Consider the following 23,116-nt stretch of genomic DNA (forward strand, 5'->3'; position numbering starts at 1 on the left):
ATTTTTGTCATCGATTCAAACATAACAGCCACTATAATGATGACTGTATTGTTAACTAGGTATGTTGAAAAATAATGCAGTCATGTATTAATCCTATTTAGATGTGGTGTAAAAGCAAAAGCAAATGCATTAAAGGAACTTTTATTCCCAAAATGAGTTCTTGACTTTTTGATGCTGTTGCTGATGTTGTTCCTGAGACTATTCAGTCGAAGATGTATTTGACTATTTTCTTGCACATTTTGAATATCATTCGACATTTTAATTTCTTAAAAAAAAAAATGTTTTGGGGTAAGACCCACTCTGATCACTATACATGTTGTCATTTACTTAACATTTAACATTTAATTTATTATAGTTAGGACATTATTTTTAATTTTAGTGAAGGAAATATATGAATGACTGCAAACTAGTATTATATCGAATGCTTTAAAGAAGTATAAGTGGTCTTGTAGGTTCACCAGCAGTTCTGTGTTCTTCCACTACTTCTGATATAAAACTTATTTCTGCTATAAAACTATCTTATTTCTTACAGTCAGAATGCACAGTGGCCTGAGTCAGTCCACATTTTGTGAAATATGTTCTCATATTTTCATCCAATTAATGTCCCAAGGGCATCACAGTCTCTGTGAGCCACCATCCTAATTTAAACAGAATCAAAAGTGCAAGGTATTTAAAGGCAGTTCCTCCGCAGAAAGACCTGAAAAGGGGACAGGTCCACTGCCTTGATGTTTTTTTGTCACACTGATGGGAAGGACAAAGCAGTCAAGGTTTTTAATAAAGCTGTGAGCAAGCAAAGGCGCTCCCAAAATCCTTAGCGTGAATAGAGAGAGCTCAGACTTGCAAATGTCAGTCATGTTTGTGGATTTTGTTAATTTATCACAAAAAAGAAACTCATATTTCCACTGAATAGTTCTCTAAAAGCAGAAATTACCTGCTTTTCTCAAATAGTTTTCTGATTCATACCACACACATCCTTGTGCTGTTATAAATGTACAAATGCTAAATTGAAACATTTCTTTTTCTAGATTAAGTCTAAAAAAAAAAAAACTGTCTTCACATTTCAGTTTTTGAGGCCTACCTTGAGGAAGGTGAGAGAACGAAGAAAACAGAACACAGGAGGCAAATTACATAGACATATATTTATATGCATATGAATAAAAATACATATACATATTGTACAATATCTTGGCCGAGCGTGAAAACAGCTCTGTCAGCCCAGAAACAGAAGTAAGCCTCTTTAAATAAGTGCAAAATGTTAATGAGACAAAGAATTGTAAAGCATATATAAAGTCTTTTTTTTTCTGAACTTTCCTTCGCATTTTGTTTTTCCTGTTAAAATCACATGGAGCGGACATGGAGATACTTGTGCAAAGACCCATTTATATATAATTATATATAAATTTATATCTATGTACATAGAGTTTGTTCATCATAAGTAGTAGCTGGTACCATTAGCTTGACATTAACTTTTACTGCTCAAAGAAAAAGAGAAGTTATGGCCTATATGCAGGACCTTGGCTGTGCATAAAGAAAAAGTAAACCAAGCAGAATCACTTCATTTAAAAATAAAAGAACATTTCCACACAATCTCAAAGGACTTTACCCATCAGCATAGATCATGATGCGGTGGTTGGAGCCATTTGAAGGCCCCCTTTATGTCTTTGAAATGGAGCTTTGAGACCTGTGGTAACCGAAACAAGTGCAGGATGTCACAGATTGCACACAAACACAAGCGCCGCTTCCACTCAGCGAGGATGACAAGAAACTGAAAGGAGGCTAAAGAAATCAGAAAAAATTTAAAAAACAATAGGCTTCGTTTAACTGACGCAAGGCTTTACAAAGTTTCTTTCTGTTTCCTGTACGTGCCTGGAAGAGAGAAGTGGCATCTCCTCGCGCTGCCTCGTCATGACTGAGCGTAACAACAGACACTGCGGATTTACATTACAAAACACCATCTTATAGAGATACAGAATATGGAGGCAGTGCTGCATGTCGAGGGACGTATGGAGTGAGAGAAACCACAAGCACAAAAAACTGTTTCTTTAACTTTTCTTTTCCTGCCACATCAACTGAGAAAGAACTGACAAGTAGCTTCATTCAGTGAGTTTTTTTTAAAAGCAGAAATGATTTCCCACTTTGTTAAGTTTTTGTTAATTAAGAGCATGTTGATAACTTATTTATGCACATTCTAGTGCAGCTAGAACCTGATCAAGTATGGAGTGATAAAAAAAAATGTAAAATGGGATCAGATACTGTGTTTTAGTGACGACGCAGCAGGGCAGCAACTTAACAAGAAAGCGTAACGACCCTGTTGTGAGTAAAGATGTTGAATTTTGAAAAAAAAAAAAAAAAAAAAGGATTCGTAAGAGGCTACAACGGGCCTTACACGAGAAGCAAGCCTCCTGACCTCTCAGCTCCATCTCTCTGCTCAATATTTGATGCCGCAGCGTGTGAATTATGGATGGTGCTTATAGAAAATAATACAGTGTTCAACAACAGCAGAGGTGCGCTGCTGCAAAGAGCCGCGAGGAGATAACAGGCGTTTTTGCAGCACTGCTTGCGTCTGAACACAACAAACAAATCACTAGCTACCAGCCGGAGTTACACGGGTGCAAAAAGGCCCGGTGAGCCGGCAGACTGGGAGTTTTCATAGGCTGAGGTCATTGTTTAGTTCAGAACCTTTTCATGCACTCCACGAGAGATTTATCTGCAGCTGGAAACATGCTCGGCCTTGACTTGTAGGCGCTTCTTTTTAAATTGATGTCATGGGAGTGTCTGTTTTTAATAGATGTCGAGTCACCTTCACCGAGCGTGAGAGAAAAGGGATCGGAAAAAAACGTATTACACCTCACAATGAGAAGAAACCTGGACATGAACAGATACATGGGAAAATAAGAGGTGAAAATGAGAAACACCAAACAGACGAGAGACAGGAGTTATGAAAAGGGGCAATAACTCATCTGACACTCACAAATTGAGGGCAAACTGCTACGAATTGCAGGTTCTTGCGGGTGAGTTTTAGATTTTCTTTTGGGTATGAAGAAAACCTGGACAAATGGCATCATATGAGGGGGGGGAGAAAAATACTACAGCTGATCCTTCCTCTTTCTTTCTTCATCCTGCCCTGCATAAATTTAACATATGTTTTCTCAGTCCACAAACGCAGTGACGTGTGGTTCAAAGTGGGCTGTTTCCAGGTGTTTGGGTCAATTTAGGTTCAAATAATCAATTAAAAAACGGAGCTGAAAGGAAGCTGCACTTTATTTGGAAATAACTGAGGCGTTTATTCAGAAAAATGTCAAACCCTGACGGTTACTACGGAGAATTTTCTAAACCTGTTTAAGGTTTTTCAGTGTGTTTTCAATGAGAAGTTCATGAAATTGTTAAAATATATATATATATATATTAAAAAAGGGAGAATTGGGAGGGTGTATAAAGACCTACAAACATAAAGTGCTTTCAATGATGGACAAGCAGAGGAAATCTTTTCGTTTAAGACGGGTAATGTCTAACAGGAGGGCGAGCCAAATGTCATCAGAAAACATTGAAAAAGGAAACACGGAGCAAACACAAATACCAGTTTCAAGACACATAAACAACTCTTAAAAAGCTCATCCTAAGCATAGAGTAAAAGTTTCCAGTGTGAAATGCATTGAGAGTTCTTCTGATTATGGATATGACCTGATGAAAGAAACAGTACATCTGATATCTGTCGTTGTGACGTTGTTGCAAATCATAACATTTTTCTAAAAAAGAAGAAAAAATGAAATATCGGATGAAACAGCAACAAATTCTACATGTCATGGCTCGTCGTCATGTACGTCCCAACTACTCTGATAAAAAACAGAAACCTCTGGATTGAGCGTTGACGGAGACTAACAGCCTCGAATTTGGTTCTCTAAAAAACAAACTTGTTTCAAAACTCTTCTTCTTTGAGTCAGATTTAGTAAATGAGAGTGTCTTTTTAGACAATTACGCAAAAGGGGAAAGTGTGACATCTGTGAGGATTGAAGAGTTAATCTGGGTTCAAAAGTAATTTCTCTCAGCCTGACCTTGACTTGCTTCAGTGATTGGAGGACACGAGTGTGGCATCTCCAAAGCTTAATCCATAAATGCTTTGGCAGAGTCTAACCAGCTTTCTCACGCAACTATTGTTCTTCTTCCCATGTTCTTTTATATTAAACTATTGGATCTAGATATGTGATTTTTGCACCATTTGTCCAGATTCTACCACATATTATTTCATACACAAACACAACCAAATAAAGAATTTACAAAAACTACTGCTGGACACCAAACAGACTGATATTAAAATGCTACGATTCTTTTTTTTTTTCAGTGTTTCTTCCATATTGTGATAGCACATAAACTAAAATCAAACATGGCCACTTGTACGGGAATATGTACTGAAATGTGTACAAACTGCTCTCTTTAAAGCACCGCTCATTCAGACACTGATTCAGTCTGAACTATCCATGTCAAGTTTTTTTGTTGTTGTTTTTTTTTTTTCCTGAACAGTAAATGAAGGCCTGTATAGAGAGAAACCACACGCACAAACTCACTGGACAAAAGTGAAGAGTCACTTAAAACCACTGCGAAGAGAGTGGCAATAAAAACATCTGTCTGTCAGGGTTCAGTCAACATACACACACGGCATTGTTGCAAAAATTCACAAGTTGTTTTTTTTTTCTTCTTTTTTTTATGTGGGAGAGTGGTATCATCACTCTCTGTCACATCACGTCCTTCTCACCATTTTGTGTCAGTGTGCCAAACAGTGCTGTGGCACAAAATGGTGCCACAAGGAAAGCCTCTTGGTCTCTTCCTTTTTCACATTTCTCATGATCCAGGGTGCAGTCTTTCCCCCCCCCGTCTGCAGCCTCATCAGCCGCTCGAGAGTCAAATGGGCAGCAGGGTGAGAGACTGAGGAGAAAAAGCTCTTACAAATACAACTCCCAGTCCCCATAGTGTCCTAAAGTGGGGAAATATCACTTAAGAAACCGTCTTCTTCCCACCCAGATCTGCCTCCTTCCTGTCCAGCCGCATGTACGGCTCAAAAGCCGAGGACCCGCAGCCGTAGGTGGATGTCAGTTCATGATGCGCGCCCCCAAGCAGAGGCATGGAGAAGCAGAGGGAGTGTGGCGGAGGAACACCCAGCCGCGGTGAGGGCGGGGTGGCGCCCAGAGAGGGCAGGGACAGCCCAAAAGTTCCCCCTGGTAGGGAGCTGGGAGGAGTGTTGCTGCTGATGCCGGGGGAGGTGGAGGAGCCTCCGCCAGGGCTGCCCAGCAGGGAGCCGTTCGTCGGGTGCGGAGGCCCCAGGAGGGGGTTTGGTGGCGGGGCGGGGCCCGACAGGAGGCGCCCCTGCTCCAGGAGGCGCAGGATGTTGCAGGTGGCCAATGATTCGGACGAGGTGGAGGAGCGTTTGTCTGAGTCCTTGGTGGTGTCCTTCTTCTGTTTGGTCCGCCGATTTTGGAACCACACCTTGACCTGCAGCAACACAAGCAGGAAGAAAGAGAAAATGATGATACGTATTCACATTTTCATTTTTGTCACATGCACAAACTTTGTCAGTAAATTAAGAGATGAAAGAAACTTTGCAAAGGCTCCTCATCACTGAACACTGAAGCAAAATGAGAAAAGAACTCAGTTTCATGTCATTAAAAACAACCAAATCTTCTCCCATTTTTGTATATTTTGTGGTTATAATGAACCACAAAACTTCATCTACCAAAAGCATTTCATGAATCATGTGCTATCTACATTGGTTTCTTCTTTTAACCTCTAACTTTTGTTCACTTATGTTCCAACATGCAGAAACATGAACTGACACATGCTCTCCAGTTCATGTCCTGATGTTATGCCACATTTCCTTTACATGACCAAAAGTTGAAAGGCTGCACACGTGTGTGACTGACTTCTTTGTGACCTCCGCTTGATGCATGTCTATGCTGTAGCATGTTCTGTGCACTCATGTTTGCGAGCGGTGAGAGCACGCAACACCTTAGCGGTAAACCAGCCATACACGCATAAATCCGTGCCGAACAAGCAGAGATGCTGTAATCCCTTGGCACCAGCCATTGGATCAACTGTGTTGTTTTTCTCCGCACATTTGATCATGGTTGGTCCCACTTTACCTCCTCTCACACTCCATGGCTCTAACAGGCTAGAAATGCACAAATGGGAAAGGCAGTGATATCAGAGCCATACACCAGAGAGGAAATAATCACGCCAGAGACCAACAAAGACACCATAGATACTCCTTTATGTATGTAAAAATCTAAATATAGCCTTAGAATAATGAAGAACGGATGAGACAAAGTATGTGAATACACCACAGATCAGATTTTATTGGCTGCAGAGAAAAAAAGAGAGTGAACGTGTGAAGTCGAAAGAACAAAAAACTCATCATAATAATCATCATAATCACCGCCAACACCTGCACCGGCGACCTCTCTCACGGCAGCAAACTTTTGGAGTTTGACCGCACGAGCCATCACGCCACAGCAGCAGATTGAGAAAAGCTCGGTGAACTCTGTCTGTCCTTGTCCGCCATGGTTAATTGATGCACTGCAGCACAGCTTTAATGTATAGCGTGTGGAAACGTTGGGGCTGGGTGGGATGTTGATTGGAGGGCACGGTGAGGTCACAGGAGATCGCTGCACGGAGAGCCACCTCTGAGAGGAATCACACACATGAAAAATGCATACGATCCTGACCGAGTTTCAGTGTGCTCCGCGTTTCACTACAGACTCACTTTCCCTCACGCTGTGGCATGCAGGGCGCTGGGTAATAATTCAATATTTTCATCTTGTTGTCATCGATGAGACTTTAAAGTAAATGTTGTTGTGACACAAACTTCAAAGTTAATTATAAAAATGGTAAATGAATCAAATCAGATAAAAGTTATAATCTATACCAGTCAAAATGTTCATAGTTTCAAGAGACTCCTTCCTCACTGCTGCCTCACGGAAAACCTGCAAACCTGAAACCCATTTTTTCATCACAAGAATGAATCTTGTTGCCACATGATGATTTTTTCCTCTTTTTCTCGACCTATTGTGCAATGAATTACAGGTTAACTTCACAGTACAGATACAGCAAGGTCACCTGTTAGGCAGCGAATCTTTATTTTTTTCTGTTCGCATTAGAAAGTACATTGAAAGTTGATTCATGTAACTGAGTCATTTTTACTGAGAAAAAAGAAAGAAAGAATATTTAGTTTAATCTTTTGTTGATCTCCAGCAAAGGTCAGAAAGTATTGAAAAACATCCATCACAATTTCCTGAAGCTTAAAGTGACGTCTTCAAATGATTTGTTTTGTCCGACCAACAGACCAAAAACCAATGTTCAATTTGTAATCATCTAAAAACAGAGAAAAGAGGCAAATCTTTAAATTGAGAAGCTGTAAAAAGAGAACATTTGCTTCAAAAATAGCTGTTAATTGATATTAATTAATGTAATTAATCGACTAATCGTTTCAGCTCTGATTTACAGGTTTAAACATATATCATATCAGCAATTTAAAACAGTCTCAATAATCTGCTTAATGTAGCAGATTATGGTGGTTAATGGTGGTTTTTCCTCACATTTATCTATTTATTGTCCTCCTAGCTTTTTAATGCTTTGTTTAATCACATGTCAAACAGAAAAGTGTTAGTTAAAGTGCTAGAAACTGCTTCATCCATCTGTTTCAGTCTGTTAAGAGTGATCCAACCACCAGTGAGCCATATATGGAGCCCAGACTTTGCATTATTAAATCCTATTTTTCAGTCAGTCAATGAAGACAATAAAGCAAAAGAACATCGTAAGAGGCAATCAAAACTACAAACCACATAACAAACATCTTTATCTCTTCCTCTTTTATTTCGTACTGTATAGATTAAATTGGGAGTCATTTACACACAGAACAGACTTCCCATCAGCCTCTTCACAATTTTTCGTAGAAATCCCGTAATCTAATCCCTGATAAGTGGGGATTGGCAGCAGACGACTTATAAGGAAACCCTTGTAACAGCAGAAATGTATAAGCCTGTAAATACTTGGTGGCTTAATTTAAAGCAAGACTATGTAACATATGCTGAGGAGCAGCTACAGCAGCCTCTGCTGCCACAAGTGGTTACAAGACGCTGTTGCATTTAATTCTGTTGATAACAGGGCGACAAAAAATCTGTCAAGTGCCGCTGAACTTTTTCATTTGTTGCACCCGTGCACCTGAAATTTCTCTCCTGTGTTCCTGTTTGTACTTTTAGCCTTATTTAACTGATTCCATCCTGATCGCTTTCATCCGTATTGGAGTCATGTTAAGTTACTGCTGATGAAAACACTTCCTGCTGCTGCTGCTTCATATTAAAAGCTTTCCACTGACAAACTAACACAAGGTGTTTATTGTGAAGAACTTATAGGAATGAAATGTGTTTATCGCTGAGTTAGCAGAGCTTCGTTAGCAGAGCTTCGTTAGCAGAGCTTCGTTAGCGGTGCTATACTTTAATAAAAATAAGTCGACACAACAAGATTTGGAGCTATTTGTTCAGCAGATCAGTTAGAAATACTGCAGAGAGACAGTACAAGCAGAAACAGCAACAGTGAGGTGTTTGATGAAGAGCTGTAGACAACAGGCTCTTAATGCATTTTCGGCAAACAGCACACCTCCAACAGGTAAACAACTTATTTTAACTTGCAGTGTGGGTACCACACTACTGACGCAACACTATTTGAATGGGACAGACTTCAACATTTACTGTCGTGTCATCCCTCGCTGTGCTTCTGGCTGATCTTATTTCCGTGATAATCAACACCTGAACCCACAGTAGCTGTGTGCTAAAATGTAGTTGCTAACAGCTAGCATTATACTGACTGACTTATGATCCACTATGATCCACATCATCCTCTCACACCACAGAAAATACAGTCCAGTGGCTGCTAGTATGTATCTTAGTTCTGTTGATAATGATATAGTTACATATGGGCGAGATAACAGCTTATTAGCTGAAGACCCATCTGCACTAACTCATAGAACTGGAGTTACATCCATGTAACTACTATTTCTCACAGGTGATCGTACCCGCTCACCCCAAGTTACATGGTGCAAGAACAGGCATTCAGCCCTATTTCAAGTCAGTGTACCATCAAAATGATTTTTAAATTACAGTCACACACGTACACGCACCCAAACTGTTCTGTCAGTGGACCCTTGGGTGTCGAGATCCTTTGACGAGAGTTTTGAGTGGATATGAAAAAGATTTTAAGGTCCAAATTTCGCAGAAGAATACTGGTAGCACTCACAGGCAACTAAAGATCATCAAACACAGTGTGAGTTAGTTGCTGTCGTTTCATATCAGCCTGCTCTTAAACTAAACACTTTCATTTTTACAAGTACAACAAAACATTGACTTAGGGGGAAAAGACCTTAAAAAAATAAAGACAGAGCCCTTCATGCAGTGGAGGGTGTGTTTTGCAAGTGACTTTCACTTGAATTTGACTTGATTTAAGAAACAACGCCGTCCCATGCAGCGTCCTGGTGGCCTAGGTGTATAAGATGCTGACCATGAAATTGAAATGACTCCAGTTTTAGTTCGACTGGGGATTTGTTGCATGTCATCCCTCCCCTTCACCTCCCACCTCTCTCCCACTCTGTCTCCTCTCATTTACTATCAGCTCCCTACTGAATGCTGCAACAAATACCCCAAAATACTTTAAAAGCAGCGTCCCTGAGCTCCTGGTTGTCACATCTGCGGTTCAGTTCCAGCGAGGGACGTTTATTGAATATCACACATCTACCAATGTTTTCTGTCTTTCTGCACTTTCCACTACCAAATAAAGGCAAAATGCCGCCCTCAAAAAAATATATATAAAACTGTTTTGTTTCAAGGTGGATAATGATTTTGTAGCCAGGTGTGTGTGTGTCGAGCTGTGTAAAAGATGGCAGCGATAACACAAGAAGCGAACTAGCTGTGTGTTTGATGGAGTCTCTGCAGAGCAAAAGTGGATGCTTCTCAATAGACGTGGCATTAAGACTCACTCACACACTAACCCTTACTGCTCCTGACAATATACCAAAACACAACCAACCAAACATAAAAAAAAAAATCTGCCCATTAATATCAAAACCCCACTGAGCTGGGAAGCTGGTTATGATGATCTGATTAGCATTACTGAAGTTTTTACTGGAATGGGGTTTAAAATTCTTGATCGTGGCAATGCCAATAAATGATTAGGGTAAGATTGGGGTAAGTGAAACATTATTATTACAGTTAATTAAAGAGGGAGTATTAACTGCAGCTCTGTGATGGGGAACAAACTCTGGTTTCTTGCATGAAAGTCAGATGTGCTCGACCTCTTTACGCCTCACTATGTAAAAGGTACACTACTTCCTGCAATGGCATCTAGACGTAATTCCTAAGGACACTGGGCTGATCTTGGAGCAACTAAACCGACTACAAGTAAAGGCTCATCTATAGCTGATCACTGTGTGGCGCTGGAATATATCGGGACTAAAATGATGCAGAGAATTATCACCAGTTCACATCTTCTATCCAACTTTTCCAAAGCACCTCAGTGATTCCTGTAGTCTCTTCTAGTCTGTAGCGTGTTAACACAGCCACCTTCTTGCAGCTGACATCAGTTAGCTTACAGTATATCTCCTAAAACACCTGCGTGCCAGCATGAGAAGGAGCTTGCCTAATTGGGTGGCATGAGTTAGATGCCAAACCTCGCTGTTAATTGTGTGGAGGTGATCAGGCCAGCTGGTGTTGGTGCACAGTATCACTGCACTGTTAGGGTTAGGCAGGCTCAACAGGCAGCTAGAGCAAGTGAGATCATAGTTTCAGCTACTGACCACGACACAAATAATGGGATCGGAGAGGATCCCACAGCTCAGAGGGGAATACTGACGCCAACAAGTCTTACTGCAAAGACCCAAAAGAGGCACAGAGGGAGGGATAGTGGAGACGGAGATAAGAAGGGAGATGGAGGGAGGGAGAGACGACAGGAGGGTGGGATGAGCCGCTAAAGTGATCTGTGTGTTGCTGCTTCTCCTTCTTCCTTGTTAGCTCACACTCTGCCTCTCTAAGATCTTTCTCTGTATTGCACTCATGCGCCACAGATTGCCAAACACCCACATCCCATAAAAGGCTTTCACTACAGATGAAACTCCCAACCAATCCTTTCCTGTTATCCCCGTTCTGTGGGTGTGGCTCACTTTTCTGCTCACATCACAGTCCTCCTATCCATTGCGTGGGGGAAAAAGAAAAAAAAAAAAAAAAAAGCGTGCTGGTGTTTTACAGGGATTTTATTAGAGAGGGAAAATGATGAGAAGAGAAGAAAACAAAGCTGCCTTTGGTACATCTACACTATTGGATGTAAATCCTTTTTAATGGGATCCAGGGTTCAGAGCTGGGGCAGAGATTACCAAGGGAGATCTGGATCTAGCGTGACCTGCATTTGCCCCGGCCTCGCCCTCTGCACCCCGCCCTGCCGCACTCTGGCCTGCCAGGCGAGGCCAGGATAGGGTTAGAGCCCGGCTGAGGAGGGCAAAACTGAGACTGTGCGAGATGTAGACGTGGTGAGTGATGAGCAAAATAACAACAGGAAGTTGAATTTAAACATATTCACCTTATTAACTCTATTATTATTTTCATTATATTTTTAAATCAAACATCCATTAGATCATTACATCATTGAGAACAGTGCACCTACAAATGTCCTTAATGATAAGAAGGAGGCTCATTGGCTCCTACTAAAGATCGTGTCATGAATTTTAAAATGTTAAGTATCTTCCTCAAACAGCTGGGCATCGTAGTTTTCAACAAATGTTGCTCAAACAAACTGCAATTGTGCATTTGTTGGGGACTATTTTAAGTTGCGGATTAATACATGTTTGGTGCTCTAGTGAGTATTTTCAGCAGCACAGTGATCAACTCAAAATAAACTACAGTGCCCACGTTGATTGCAATGAAGGAACATGTCACGCAAAGCAACACTGCTGCTCATTTATGGGTTTTTTTTTATAGATTTTGGATAACAATGGAGGTCTATGACACAGAGAAATAAGATTTATTTGACCTTAGTTTGTTGGATAAATTCATTATTGGTTTGGTCTTTTCATTGGTTTTGTTAACACATAAAAAATAATAATAGTAATATAATAATATCCCCAGACTTGTCCTTTAACAAAACTGACTGATTCCTTATGTATAATCGGAAAGTGTGTCCAAACTTTTGACTGGCACGGTAGATATATTTCAAGTTAAAAAAAATTTATATGATTTGCAAGGCAGCAAGAGTGTATTTATAAGATATATACTGTACATTTATGCACGTATGTACATAACTGTATATTTTCCTTATAAATATAGAGGAGTTTTGTCGTATTCATCCTTATTCTTATTGCCTATTACATTTTGTATTCTACTGTTATTTAAAATATTTCCCCTTTTTATCCATCTTCTGTGTATGTGGCATGACGGGGGCAACAACTGCATTTTTTTTTATAATTACAATTAAGCTGAACCTTGATGAGGGGCAACAGAAGGATGCGTGTGAAGGTTTTTGTGTTACCTTTTCCCTCCTTTTTTTTTTACCTTTTTCCTCACCATTTTTCACTTTTATTATTTTTGTTGTACTTTTAATACTATTTCAGTTGTTTAAACATGTTTGTGCTGTTCTGTATGAATTGTGTGAAATGCAACTAAAAAGTTGGTATCAAAAAAGGGAAACTGCACATTTTTTAATAATAAGCAAAGAATGTAACATGCTAAAGTAGATATTAAATGAACAGATGAAAAAATGCACACATACACATCAAGACATTGTAATAAAAGGTAAATAAGTAAAGGTAAGTAAAGGGAAATACACTAAAAGTAACACATAAAGTGTGTATGTATATTTACATGAAGAGTTCAGAAATATACCATGCATGATTTATGCAGAAATTAAACCAATATTATTGTTTAGAATTAAGTTTAAGACTTTTTGATTACTTTTAAATCTCTCCATTGTTGCGCTAAATTAAATATTTCTGGTATTTGAACTTATTATCCTGCATGCTTCAGGTCTGGAAACTAAATACTGTTAAACAGTTCTTAAAACTTAAAAAAAAAAAAAAAAACCTTTTTAAAACCTACCTGTATAGATTTATTACCCAAATGGTTTAACATAGTTTGTATTTAATATTGTTTTAATCCTCTTTGTATTTTTCTGTAGTTTTATTTGCACATGTACAGCACTTTGTGGTTTTGAAAGCTGCAATAGAAATAAAGTTAATTTACTTACTTAATTGCTGTCTGATGATTACAGGTATGTGTCAATATGTCTATTAGTGTCTTGAGAAAATACAAAAATACATTGAAAACATTTAAAAACGAAAAAAAATACTGAAATTCATAAAACTGACAATGCTACACCTCCAGTTAAACAAAGTGGCTTTTTTTATTTTAAATATCCCTCCCTGTGTTATGTCCCGCCCCACTGTCTCGAAGTGAAAATGAGGAAGCAAGATGCTCTAAAAAAAAAAAAAAAAAAAAGCAGCAGAGGGGGAAGAAAGAAGAAGCCGGAAATCAGGAGTGAAGCAGACAAGACGGGACATAGTCAGACGGAGGTGGGACACGAGGGGCTGGCGAGGTAGGGGATGAATATGAAAACGATGGGGGCGAATGTATGCGGGGCGTAGCAAATTCAAGGTCAGGGAGAGATGATCAGACCAGCACGCATGAATACACAGGCCAGTCGGGCAGAGGTCAGCCAATCAGCGACCTGCGTGGTTCTAGACAGCTGTAAACAGAGCGACGGGCAAACTGGGGTAGAGGTAGAAAGGTTAAGCCAGATCAAGACCCAGTATACAGATCAACTGGGAATCCATATGTGTCTGTTCGATAAATCAGCTAGGGTCCGCCATGTCCCAACATGATACTACGCCAAGTCGAAGCGGAGCAGAAAGGAGAAAATTCCAATAAAAAAAATATGTTTTTTATAATTCTTTCATGTTTGTACTACATTGTTTGTCCCTATTGTATTTCTATTACTGTGTTTTAATCACTTTACATCCCAGCTTTACTGTGATGCAATAAAGCTGAAGTGAGCTAAGCTACGACAATGGAAAACATTAACTAAAAACATCCAAGTGATAAAACACACTCTCCTGCCCGCGCCGCATAATGCCGGTAATGCAAAGTGAAATGAAGGATTGTGACGGTAAAGTCTTTAAGAAGGACGCTTGGTGACTGTCTTTCACACTTTCTATGACCCCTCCAGCAGCCCGGTGCTCCCACTGTGACCCTGTTCAGACCCTCTGATCCCAGGCATGTGATGAGCCGCAGCACACAATGAAAACTCTTTTACATGGAGATTGTACCAGGCGGACCAGCAGCTACTGAACTGTATGTAACGGACCACTGGACACTCAACTATACGTAATGTAACGGACCAATGGCAGCTCAGCTGTCTGTTCAGCTGTATTGTATGTGACGGACGAGTGGACGACCAAAAAGTAACAAGGGACCAACTGTGTCTGATGGATCAACACATCAGTCTCGTTTTAAATCTGTCCCAAATTATATACATGATAGCAGCACCAATTAATCACAGTTAAAATGATTAGCTTTTATAATGAAACCTGTACAAATTGGCTACAGTAAATCTCCAGTTGCGTGTTTAATAAGGTCATTTGACGGACCAATAAAAAAAAATGGGCACATTACCCTCTCAGAACATGAGGTGGAAAAGTAAAAAGAACAATCATCTAACATATGTTTAATTTTGTTGAAAGTAAACATCGAAAAGATCTTTTTCAGCGGTTAACAGCAAATATTTAAACTGTTTTTTTGAGGAATGTAACGAGTACAAAATGGGTTTTCACAAAAGCAAAACTTGGAGCTCTTTTAGTGTTTGGCTGCAGGTATTTTGAGCTAAAAAGCATCTACTTAAGCTACATTTGTTCCAAAATTGACTGAAGCACAACACTTCATGGGTTATTTAACTAAGTGGTGACTTAAAAACTCTCAGATCAACTGACAAGTGTCGTAAAATTAAGGGAGAAAAATGCATTTTCTGTCTTAAACTCTGTAACAGTTTATCTCTCATTATTAGATCATACAATTCAACTAACATTTTTAAAAAAATCTCATAAAGATATTCCCTCACTTTTTTACTCTATATTTCTGTTTTGTTATTCTTTTTAGTTGCTTTTGTGTTTGTTTACTATTCTGACAGTTTCACATTTTGTGTTACATGTTTTTTTAAGCAACACTATATCTTTACCTTTAAAAATAACCATATAAATAAATCTTTACTCTCTCATTTCTGGGTTAAATGAGAATAATCAGATTTTAGTCCAGAAAACAATGTTCATGGACGTCAGGTTCTTTGCGGCTAGAAAACATTGCATATATAAATACAACTTCTGAAATAATGACAAATTAATTTCAGTAGTTTTTACACCACATATGTGTGTTAGATCAGTGGTCCTCCAGCTGGTTATAATCAAGTATTGAAATTGCACTAAATTAATGTAAAGAACGTTTTGTTTTTGTTTTTTTAAAGTCTGTGTTGACATCAGCATTACGAAACCTCAGATGAAAAAAAAGTCACTGGCACGCCATTGCATCCCTCCTCACTCTGAACCCCTGCACGCTGCTTGTGCAAACACATCTAGCGTCGATACGAGCCTCCCCTGCAGCAGACGATATCCGCTCCTCCTCCTCCTCCTGCTGCTGAACTCTTCATCCCGTGCACCTCCGCACTGACCAACATCCTCCTCCTCCTCCTCTTTCTCCCTTTCTCCCTCCTGGCTCATCTCACCACCCCAAACCTCACGTTTTTCAACCTGTCTTGCACCCTTTTAAACCTTTGCTCCTTTCATCACCACCAACATCACATTTTATCTGACCTCTAAACCTCGAAACCTCCCGACCTGCCCGAATAAACCTGATCTGGTCATCCATCGCCGCAGCACATGTCCAGCCAGGTTCAGCCAGGGGTTAACCCCGTCTTATAGAATCGCTGGTAGATATGGCTGCCTAATCCTCCTTAGTACAAAAGCACTTGGGACTGTTATGAGGCAAATAGGAGTATGCACGCACATCCAAACCAAAGAGGGCAGGTGCTGAGCTGAAAGTGAGCAAATTCGTGAAATAAACAAATAAACAGCTCGCACGCTGCAGGGCTCCAACTGTTTTGAGGCCCACCTCTTTCTCTCTCTCTCTCTCTCTCTCTCATCATCCCTCTACCCCTCCCTCCTGTCCTCCGTCCATTCACCACCCTCTTCCCACCCGGGCGAACCCCTCCAGGTTTCGATAACAACCTTTACCGCCTCCCTTCACGTACCGCCACGCCGGAGAGAAATCTGCTGCACCCAGTCACCAAAAAAACCAGCAGGGGTTTTAATGTGGTCCATGACTTTGCTTGCATGTCACCCCACCGTGACTAGAATCACCTTCGGCAAAAAAAAAAAAAAAAAAAAAAGTGTTGGGTGTTTGCCACGCAGCCTCATGACGCCCAGTAACCCTGACTTAACCAACAATGACATTTCTTTTTCCTTATCTGAACCGAGCTGTCGTGTGCTGCGCAGATTATAAAGCCCTCTGAGGCAAATTTATGATTTTGAGCTACATAAAGAATATGGACTTGTCTATTTTCTTATAAATGTGTGAATGTTTTCGGCATAAACACATGGTGGGGATTCAGCATTCCCTTTCCACTGGCAGGTGTCTGTAAGCTCCCACTCAGGTAATCCGCCAGTTTAATTGCATTACACATTTGCCTGGTAAATGACACAAAGTGGCTGCATGGATAACCTTTGACCGCGCTGACTCGTCTGGTGACTCGTGGGGTCAGACTTAAGGCTTTCATAGTATGTGTGTCTGTGTGTGTGTGTGTGTGTGTGTGTGTGTGTGATTGTGTAAGTGTGTGTGAGTTTGAGAGAGAAAAGGATGGAGGAGAGAAGTGGAAAAACCTCTTGTATCCAATTTTGTTGATTTTCCTGTTTTCACATCAGTTGAAGGATTACATGGTCCTCCGTATGTTTAGAAAATTACACCATCCTTGGCGTCGCACGCACACTTGACTCTGCCAGAAGCTGATGAAACAAGTCAATTCAATCTGAGAGTGATTGGGGTCAAAGGCAACTAAGAATTAATTGCTATTATGTTCTTCTGATTATCTAATCAACTGATTAGATAATCAGAGGCCTCACAGGTTTCTTCTCGACCATCATCGAGTCACAAAAGTTCCTGTTCTGAAGATGATGCTCGCCGCGGAGGAAAGAGTTACACAAACACGACAACACGAAGCCCAAACATTTCTACTGAAACTGAAAGCACAAAGGCAGCAAGTGTGTGTCTGTCTGTCTCCCTTCCTATCTCTTTCTCTATTCTGAGTGTTTGGACAAACCCCGTACTGTGCGGCCGCCTCTCCGCTACATCTGCACAGCTATACGTCATGGCCGGGTCCTCTACGCCCCAGACAAGTGGCCAGACACCGTCTGTCTGGGTCGTCATGGAGAACAATACACACAACGAGGACATTCACTGTATGTAGACACACGCACACACACATATACACGTATACAACTTGTCATCTTGTCTCGTCTATCGTCAGCCTGCAGAGGGAAACAGAGATTGATGTGTAATTGGGGATCCAGTACAGGGTATATTTAGTTAAAATGTTCTACAGAATGTGGCATCAAATAGAATATTTTTATCTTTTGAGCAGAAAAAAAGCGGAAACATTTCAGTTTTCTCTTCATATCAGCGGCTTTTTGCTTTATAATGATGAACCAATCAAGCTAAAAGTGTGTTTTTACTGTATTTACCTCTAAAACACTCCATAGGCACTTGTACTATCCCAGTATCACATTATTCAAATGCTTTAGATGTGTTCTACAGGTGTAACTTGTTAACAGGGAAATGCAATTTTCCAGGTTTCATAAGAGGTTACATAAAGGCCGCCAGGGTCACCTAGTTTTTATAGAGTCAGTCTTTCCAGATTCTTCATCCCGCCAAAGTGCTTATGAGCAGGACTTTACGGTTGCTTCTCTGTGGCCAACCCTGACCTCTGACCTCCCTGTAAAGTGGGAGAAAACAAAAAGCGAAAAAAATACAAGACAGTGACAAGAAATATTGTCTGAAAGTTTTCGCAGCCTCAACTAAACTGTGCTCGAGGCTGTTTGAGAAATCGTCCGTCCAAGAGAAAAGACAACGGCAGGGTGTGAGAGGAATTGTGACACTGATCTCAGATGACTTGCACACCTGTCGGACGGTGGTGTTCATATCAAGTATGTGTGTACACTGACCAAACGTGTTTTCAGATGCTACGTTAGTAAAGATCACTGCTGCTCTTTTGCCTTCGCTTGTCCTCACAACATGATCCTGTTGGCTACTGTACACTCTCTTTATATAAACTTTATGTGTTTAGCACTTTTCTTTGACTGTAAGCCAATAAAATCCAAACATCTGTGCAGCAGACACATTTATATTTATATTTTAGTTCAGCAGTTATTCACAGTGGAGTCAAAAACTTGATTTCAAACACTCAAACTAACACGAATGCCTGAATTTCAACGTTACACACATGTACCTTTAATTTCAAAGGGTTAGATCACAGCAACACCTTCACACACACATTGTGTGGAGCTCCTGATCTTCTCCTCATCCTCCTGGAAATATTTCTACACTTTGACCTGACACTAAACAAAACCAAAAACAAAAAGCCACACCAGAGTGAGACAAGTGTTTTCCGGGATACAAATGAAAGCATTTTAGAGCCGTCTCCGTGTTTTAAAAGCTCTCCACAGGAGCTCGACTCTGTGTGAACGCTAACTGCTCTGAGCCCCAACATGCAACCGACTCAGAGTCACACGGAAAAACACAAACACACACACACACACATAAACTAAATCTCTACTGCACCAGGATCTGGATTTTAAACTCTTGGGATGTAACGTCAGATGCAACATGAAGGCTGAAAGCACACAAACTCTACAAACAAGTAAAAGCACTTGTGTGTGTTTACATTCATAATCACAACCAGCTAATATTTGCTCATATTTAGCTACTTTAATTATTTTTGCTCATTAAAATGTCAACTAGATCAAAAATTAGCTTTCACCTTCTTATCAAATTCTCCATAACATCATACACACCTTTTTTTAACAATAAACATCCCCAAAATGTGCACATTTTGTGCAAAAATCTAAATCCCTAAACTCTTTTTCCTCCCTACAAAGTGTGTTTGTACTTTTCCTACAACAATTTCACGTGACTGTGACTGAAAGACAGTAATAGTGGTGTTCTGGGGATTATTCACCCCAGAAAATCCTGTTTCCTTTTCCGAACAACACTTGCACAGGTTCAATAATTTGTGACACCTGAAGATTAAGTGAAAAAATATTAAATCACGAAATACCCTCAAAATCCTGTCTCACTGTGTCTTTAAACAAACAAGATGGAAAAAGGGAGAAATAAATGAAAATATTTGCACACTTATGTGCATTAGTCAGCCTTACATTAAAGATTAACCACCATGACCATCACTGAGCTCTCTCCCATTTGCTGCAGGATTAAACCAGTTTAATGCAGACCGGAGACCATTAAATCCATAGCTTCTCCATGGAAGGGCTGCAAACAACAATAGACTGATACAATGGTGAAGTACAAGTCAGCTGCACTCAACTGGCAGGACTGCGGAGGAGCTTAAAGTGACCGCACAGCTCTGCGTCCTAAAACCCTCACACTGCAAACACCAGTTGGAACGAGCAGGACGAGGTGAGGGATTTGATGAGTTTTGGTCTTTTTCTTACAATAAAATAGAAAAAGAAAGGTCACATATTTAGTCTGAGGATGTGAGTTTAAAAGCCTCCAAAATGCTCATATAATAACTTAAAGAGAGTCCTATAAAGCCAAAAAGGTGTCTTGAGATGAAAAAGTAGATCCAAACAACAGTTATATCTTTTTTTTTCAGTTTTGAGACATGAAACAGTCCTAGAAATAATGAATTTAGCAGTAAATGTTCTTCCTCCACACACAGGAATCACCAAAACATACCTTCACAAGAGCTGAAGTCTGCATGAACATCCACCAGAGTCCTCAATAACCTGTGATCATCCATCAGCAAACTGATGATGAAGGTGACTGAAATGAACTAGGAGGCTTCCATGTTTTAGTTCAAGGTTTTCAGTGTGTGTGTGTGTGTGTGTGTGTGTGTGTGTGTGTGTGTGTGTGTGTGTGTGTGTGTGTGTGTGTGTGTGTGTGTGGTTGAAAGACTCATACACACACACACACACACACACCGCCCCCTCCTGCTGTGTTGCCCTGTAGCGGGGAGCCACCTGCCGGGATGAAGGGAGAGCTCTGACGTGGTAACGGATTACTCGGTAACGCGTTACTGAGTGCATGAGGAGCTAACCGTTTCCTCACGTGACGCCGCAGTCACTACAAAGACGCGAAGAGGTGAGGGGACACGCGCTTTAGCCGCCAGTAAAACATCACAGTGAAGTTGAATTATCCACGAATGCGTCCAGTAAACCAATAAAACTGGATTGGAAGCATAACTTTGATGAAATGTGGCGTTTTTTTATCCGCAGGTGGAGCAACTTTTTAATTTTTTCGTATTTTTGGAGCAGATCAGCGACATTAATGTTGGATATGAAGGCTGCGCGGTTTAAATTTACGCATTTACGAGTTTTAAAGAACGAAACAGAAACGTAAAGATATAAAGGCGAACGTATCTTAAATGACTGACTGATATATTAACGATAGTGTTAGTCCTGAGAGACTCATCGACTAATACGCAGACTCCACCCAATTTTTACACACTTTTATCATTAATTCTTGTCTATTGAACACTGTGGGTCTTGTTCTGTTGTGTTTATTCTTTGCTGCCTGAGTCTTTATAGGGCGAAAGGTTTTGGAGAAGAAATTGCGCACAATAATCAGTGCTTCACATCAAATGTCAGTCTTAGTAAGTCCGTGTTTGAGCTTTTTAAGACGAAAAAAGACATAAAATGCGAGTCAGAGTAGAAAGAAATATATTTGAAATATCTTAAAACACAATTCAGGGTTTATGCTTAATTCTGAGCGTCCTGGCGAGACACTTTGGACACATTTGAGACGAATGATGTTTAGTAATCACAGCCTACAGGCTAGAAACCCTGCTGTCAGTATTACTGCAGTTATCCTTAGAAATGTTGAAAAAGTCCAACGCAAAGTTTCAATAATTCGTGAAATATTTTTAATAGTTTGGATGCAGATCGGAGCCCCCTTTTTGCATTTGGTGTGCATGCGTGCGTCCGTGCATGTGTGTGTGTGTGTGTGTGTGTGTGTGTGTGTGTGTGTGTGTGTGCATGTGTGTGTGTGTTTCCAATGTCTGCTGCCTCATTGCGTGATCAGTTTGAATACCTGACCAAACTAATTGGAGTTACACCATGGGTCAATGACCAAATCCCCAAACATTGTTAAAAAACACTTAACGATCCAACCTCCCATATTACTGTAATTAGTAATTCTGTTTCAGTCACAGATAAAGAGGCCTGTCATGTTTATAAAAGTTGATTTTTTTTAAAATTGCATTAGTTGTCATAAAGTTTCTTAAAGCTCTTCTTTGAGGTTAAAATTGAAAACAAAGATTATTTTTTTTACATTTCTGTCAGAATTTTTCAGGCTCCGTGTTTTACAAGTTAAGTTGAGTTTTGCGCCACGATGAACACAACGAAGAGTCTGATTTGAAAGAAAATGTCCGTGTTTAGTTTTGCTTTAAGCTATGAATGCGACAGGTTTATAAAGTGCCGAAGAGTGGCAGACAAAACTACAGATTTTTTTTGACAGAAACTGAAATTTCAGCAGAATAAATTGTGATTTCGGTTGCAAGTACTGAATATAATCGAAAAAATAATAAGTTAGAGGCTGTTGTGCGAAAACAAAAACTCTTTATACACTGATTTATATGTAAAGTCGGTGCTGATCCCAAACGACAAATGATTTATTGTTTTGTTGGTTTGTTTTCCAAACGAAACGAACTAGAGAGAAAAACCCAAGTCGCAGATAGATAGATAGATAGATAGATAGATAGATAGATAGATAGATAGATAGATAGATAGATAGATAGATAGATAGATAGATAGACGCTCTTTGCTATAATAGAGCTGCTTTTAAACCAAGCGGTTTTAATTTGGGCCTGGAAATCAAATCACTGCCAGAAAACCTGAAAAAAACCCTTGAGGCGCGACCCAAAAACACCAACAAACACTGTCAGTCACCTGAAAACCAGAAAAAACAGCTAAAATAACTCAAGCAAAAAAAAAAAAAAATGGAGCTAAAAGTTTGAGAGCCTCCAGCTTCCTTTTATTAACTTGCATGATTAGCCTTGAATGGTACATTTGCTTAAAAACATGCAAAAGCCACAAATAGAAAGAATTTAATAATAATAAAAGAGGCAAAACTCCGCTAATGCCAACTAAAAGCCTTTCGATCATTCTTAAAAGCTGCTTCAATAGCACAAAGCATTAAGACTTTTTTCAATGCAATGGGTTTAATATTTCACACCATTACTGAGGAGACTTCTTATTATTTACATTTTGTTCTCTGTTGAAGGTCAGACTGTTTTCAGGCGGTTTCATTCAGTCAATCCTCTGCTGCCCGGCTTCTCCTCAGCAGCAGCAGGAAGCTGAGGCCCTCCCATTAACACCCCTAGTGTCAGCACTAATGAGGAACACAGTGGCTCTGTGTTCCCAAAAACTACACACACACACACACACACACACACACACACACACACACACACACACACACACACACACACACACACAGACTATGTTTGAATGGTGTTACTACTTGCTTATTTTTCAGGCCACAGTGATGATGCGTAAAGTTCCTGTTTGAGTCCTACAAAGAATTTTATTCCGTTTTCAACAAGTGTTTTTACACAACTGGCGACTAAAACCAGTTTCCAGCTGTCAAAATTGAAATTAAATATGCTACATGTCAGGTTTATTTCCTCCTTGCTGTTATTTGATGTTGCTATATTTGGCGCGTTTATTTTTTCGAGGTTTCGTTGTGACATATTTGGTGTAGCTGCAACTACTACTTGTTTATTTTATTATTATTATTCATTTTTGTACCGTTTTGGACAAATA

The 23,116-nt window shown here is 40.0% G+C and overlaps 1 protein-coding gene across 1 annotated transcript in view; it reads right to left on the reverse strand.

Annotated features, from left to right (window-relative positions):
* Positions 1 to 1,120: 1,120 nt before the first annotated feature.
* The window catches only part of vax2 (ventral anterior homeobox 2), a 29,991-nt gene continuing 7,995 nt past the window's right edge, over positions 1,121 to 23,116 (reverse strand). The window contains exon 3 of the mRNA XM_044341893.1: positions 1,121 to 5,484. Within this exon, the coding sequence (XP_044197828.1) occupies positions 4,990 to 5,484 (495 nt within the window). The 3' untranslated portion in view covers positions 1,121 to 4,989. The remainder of the gene's footprint in view (positions 5,485 to 23,116) is intronic.

Source organism: Thunnus albacares, chromosome 22, assembly GCF_914725855.1.
Source record: "Thunnus albacares chromosome 22, fThuAlb1.1, whole genome shotgun sequence".
NCBI lineage: Eukaryota > Metazoa > Chordata > Actinopteri > Scombriformes > Scombridae > Thunnus > Thunnus albacares.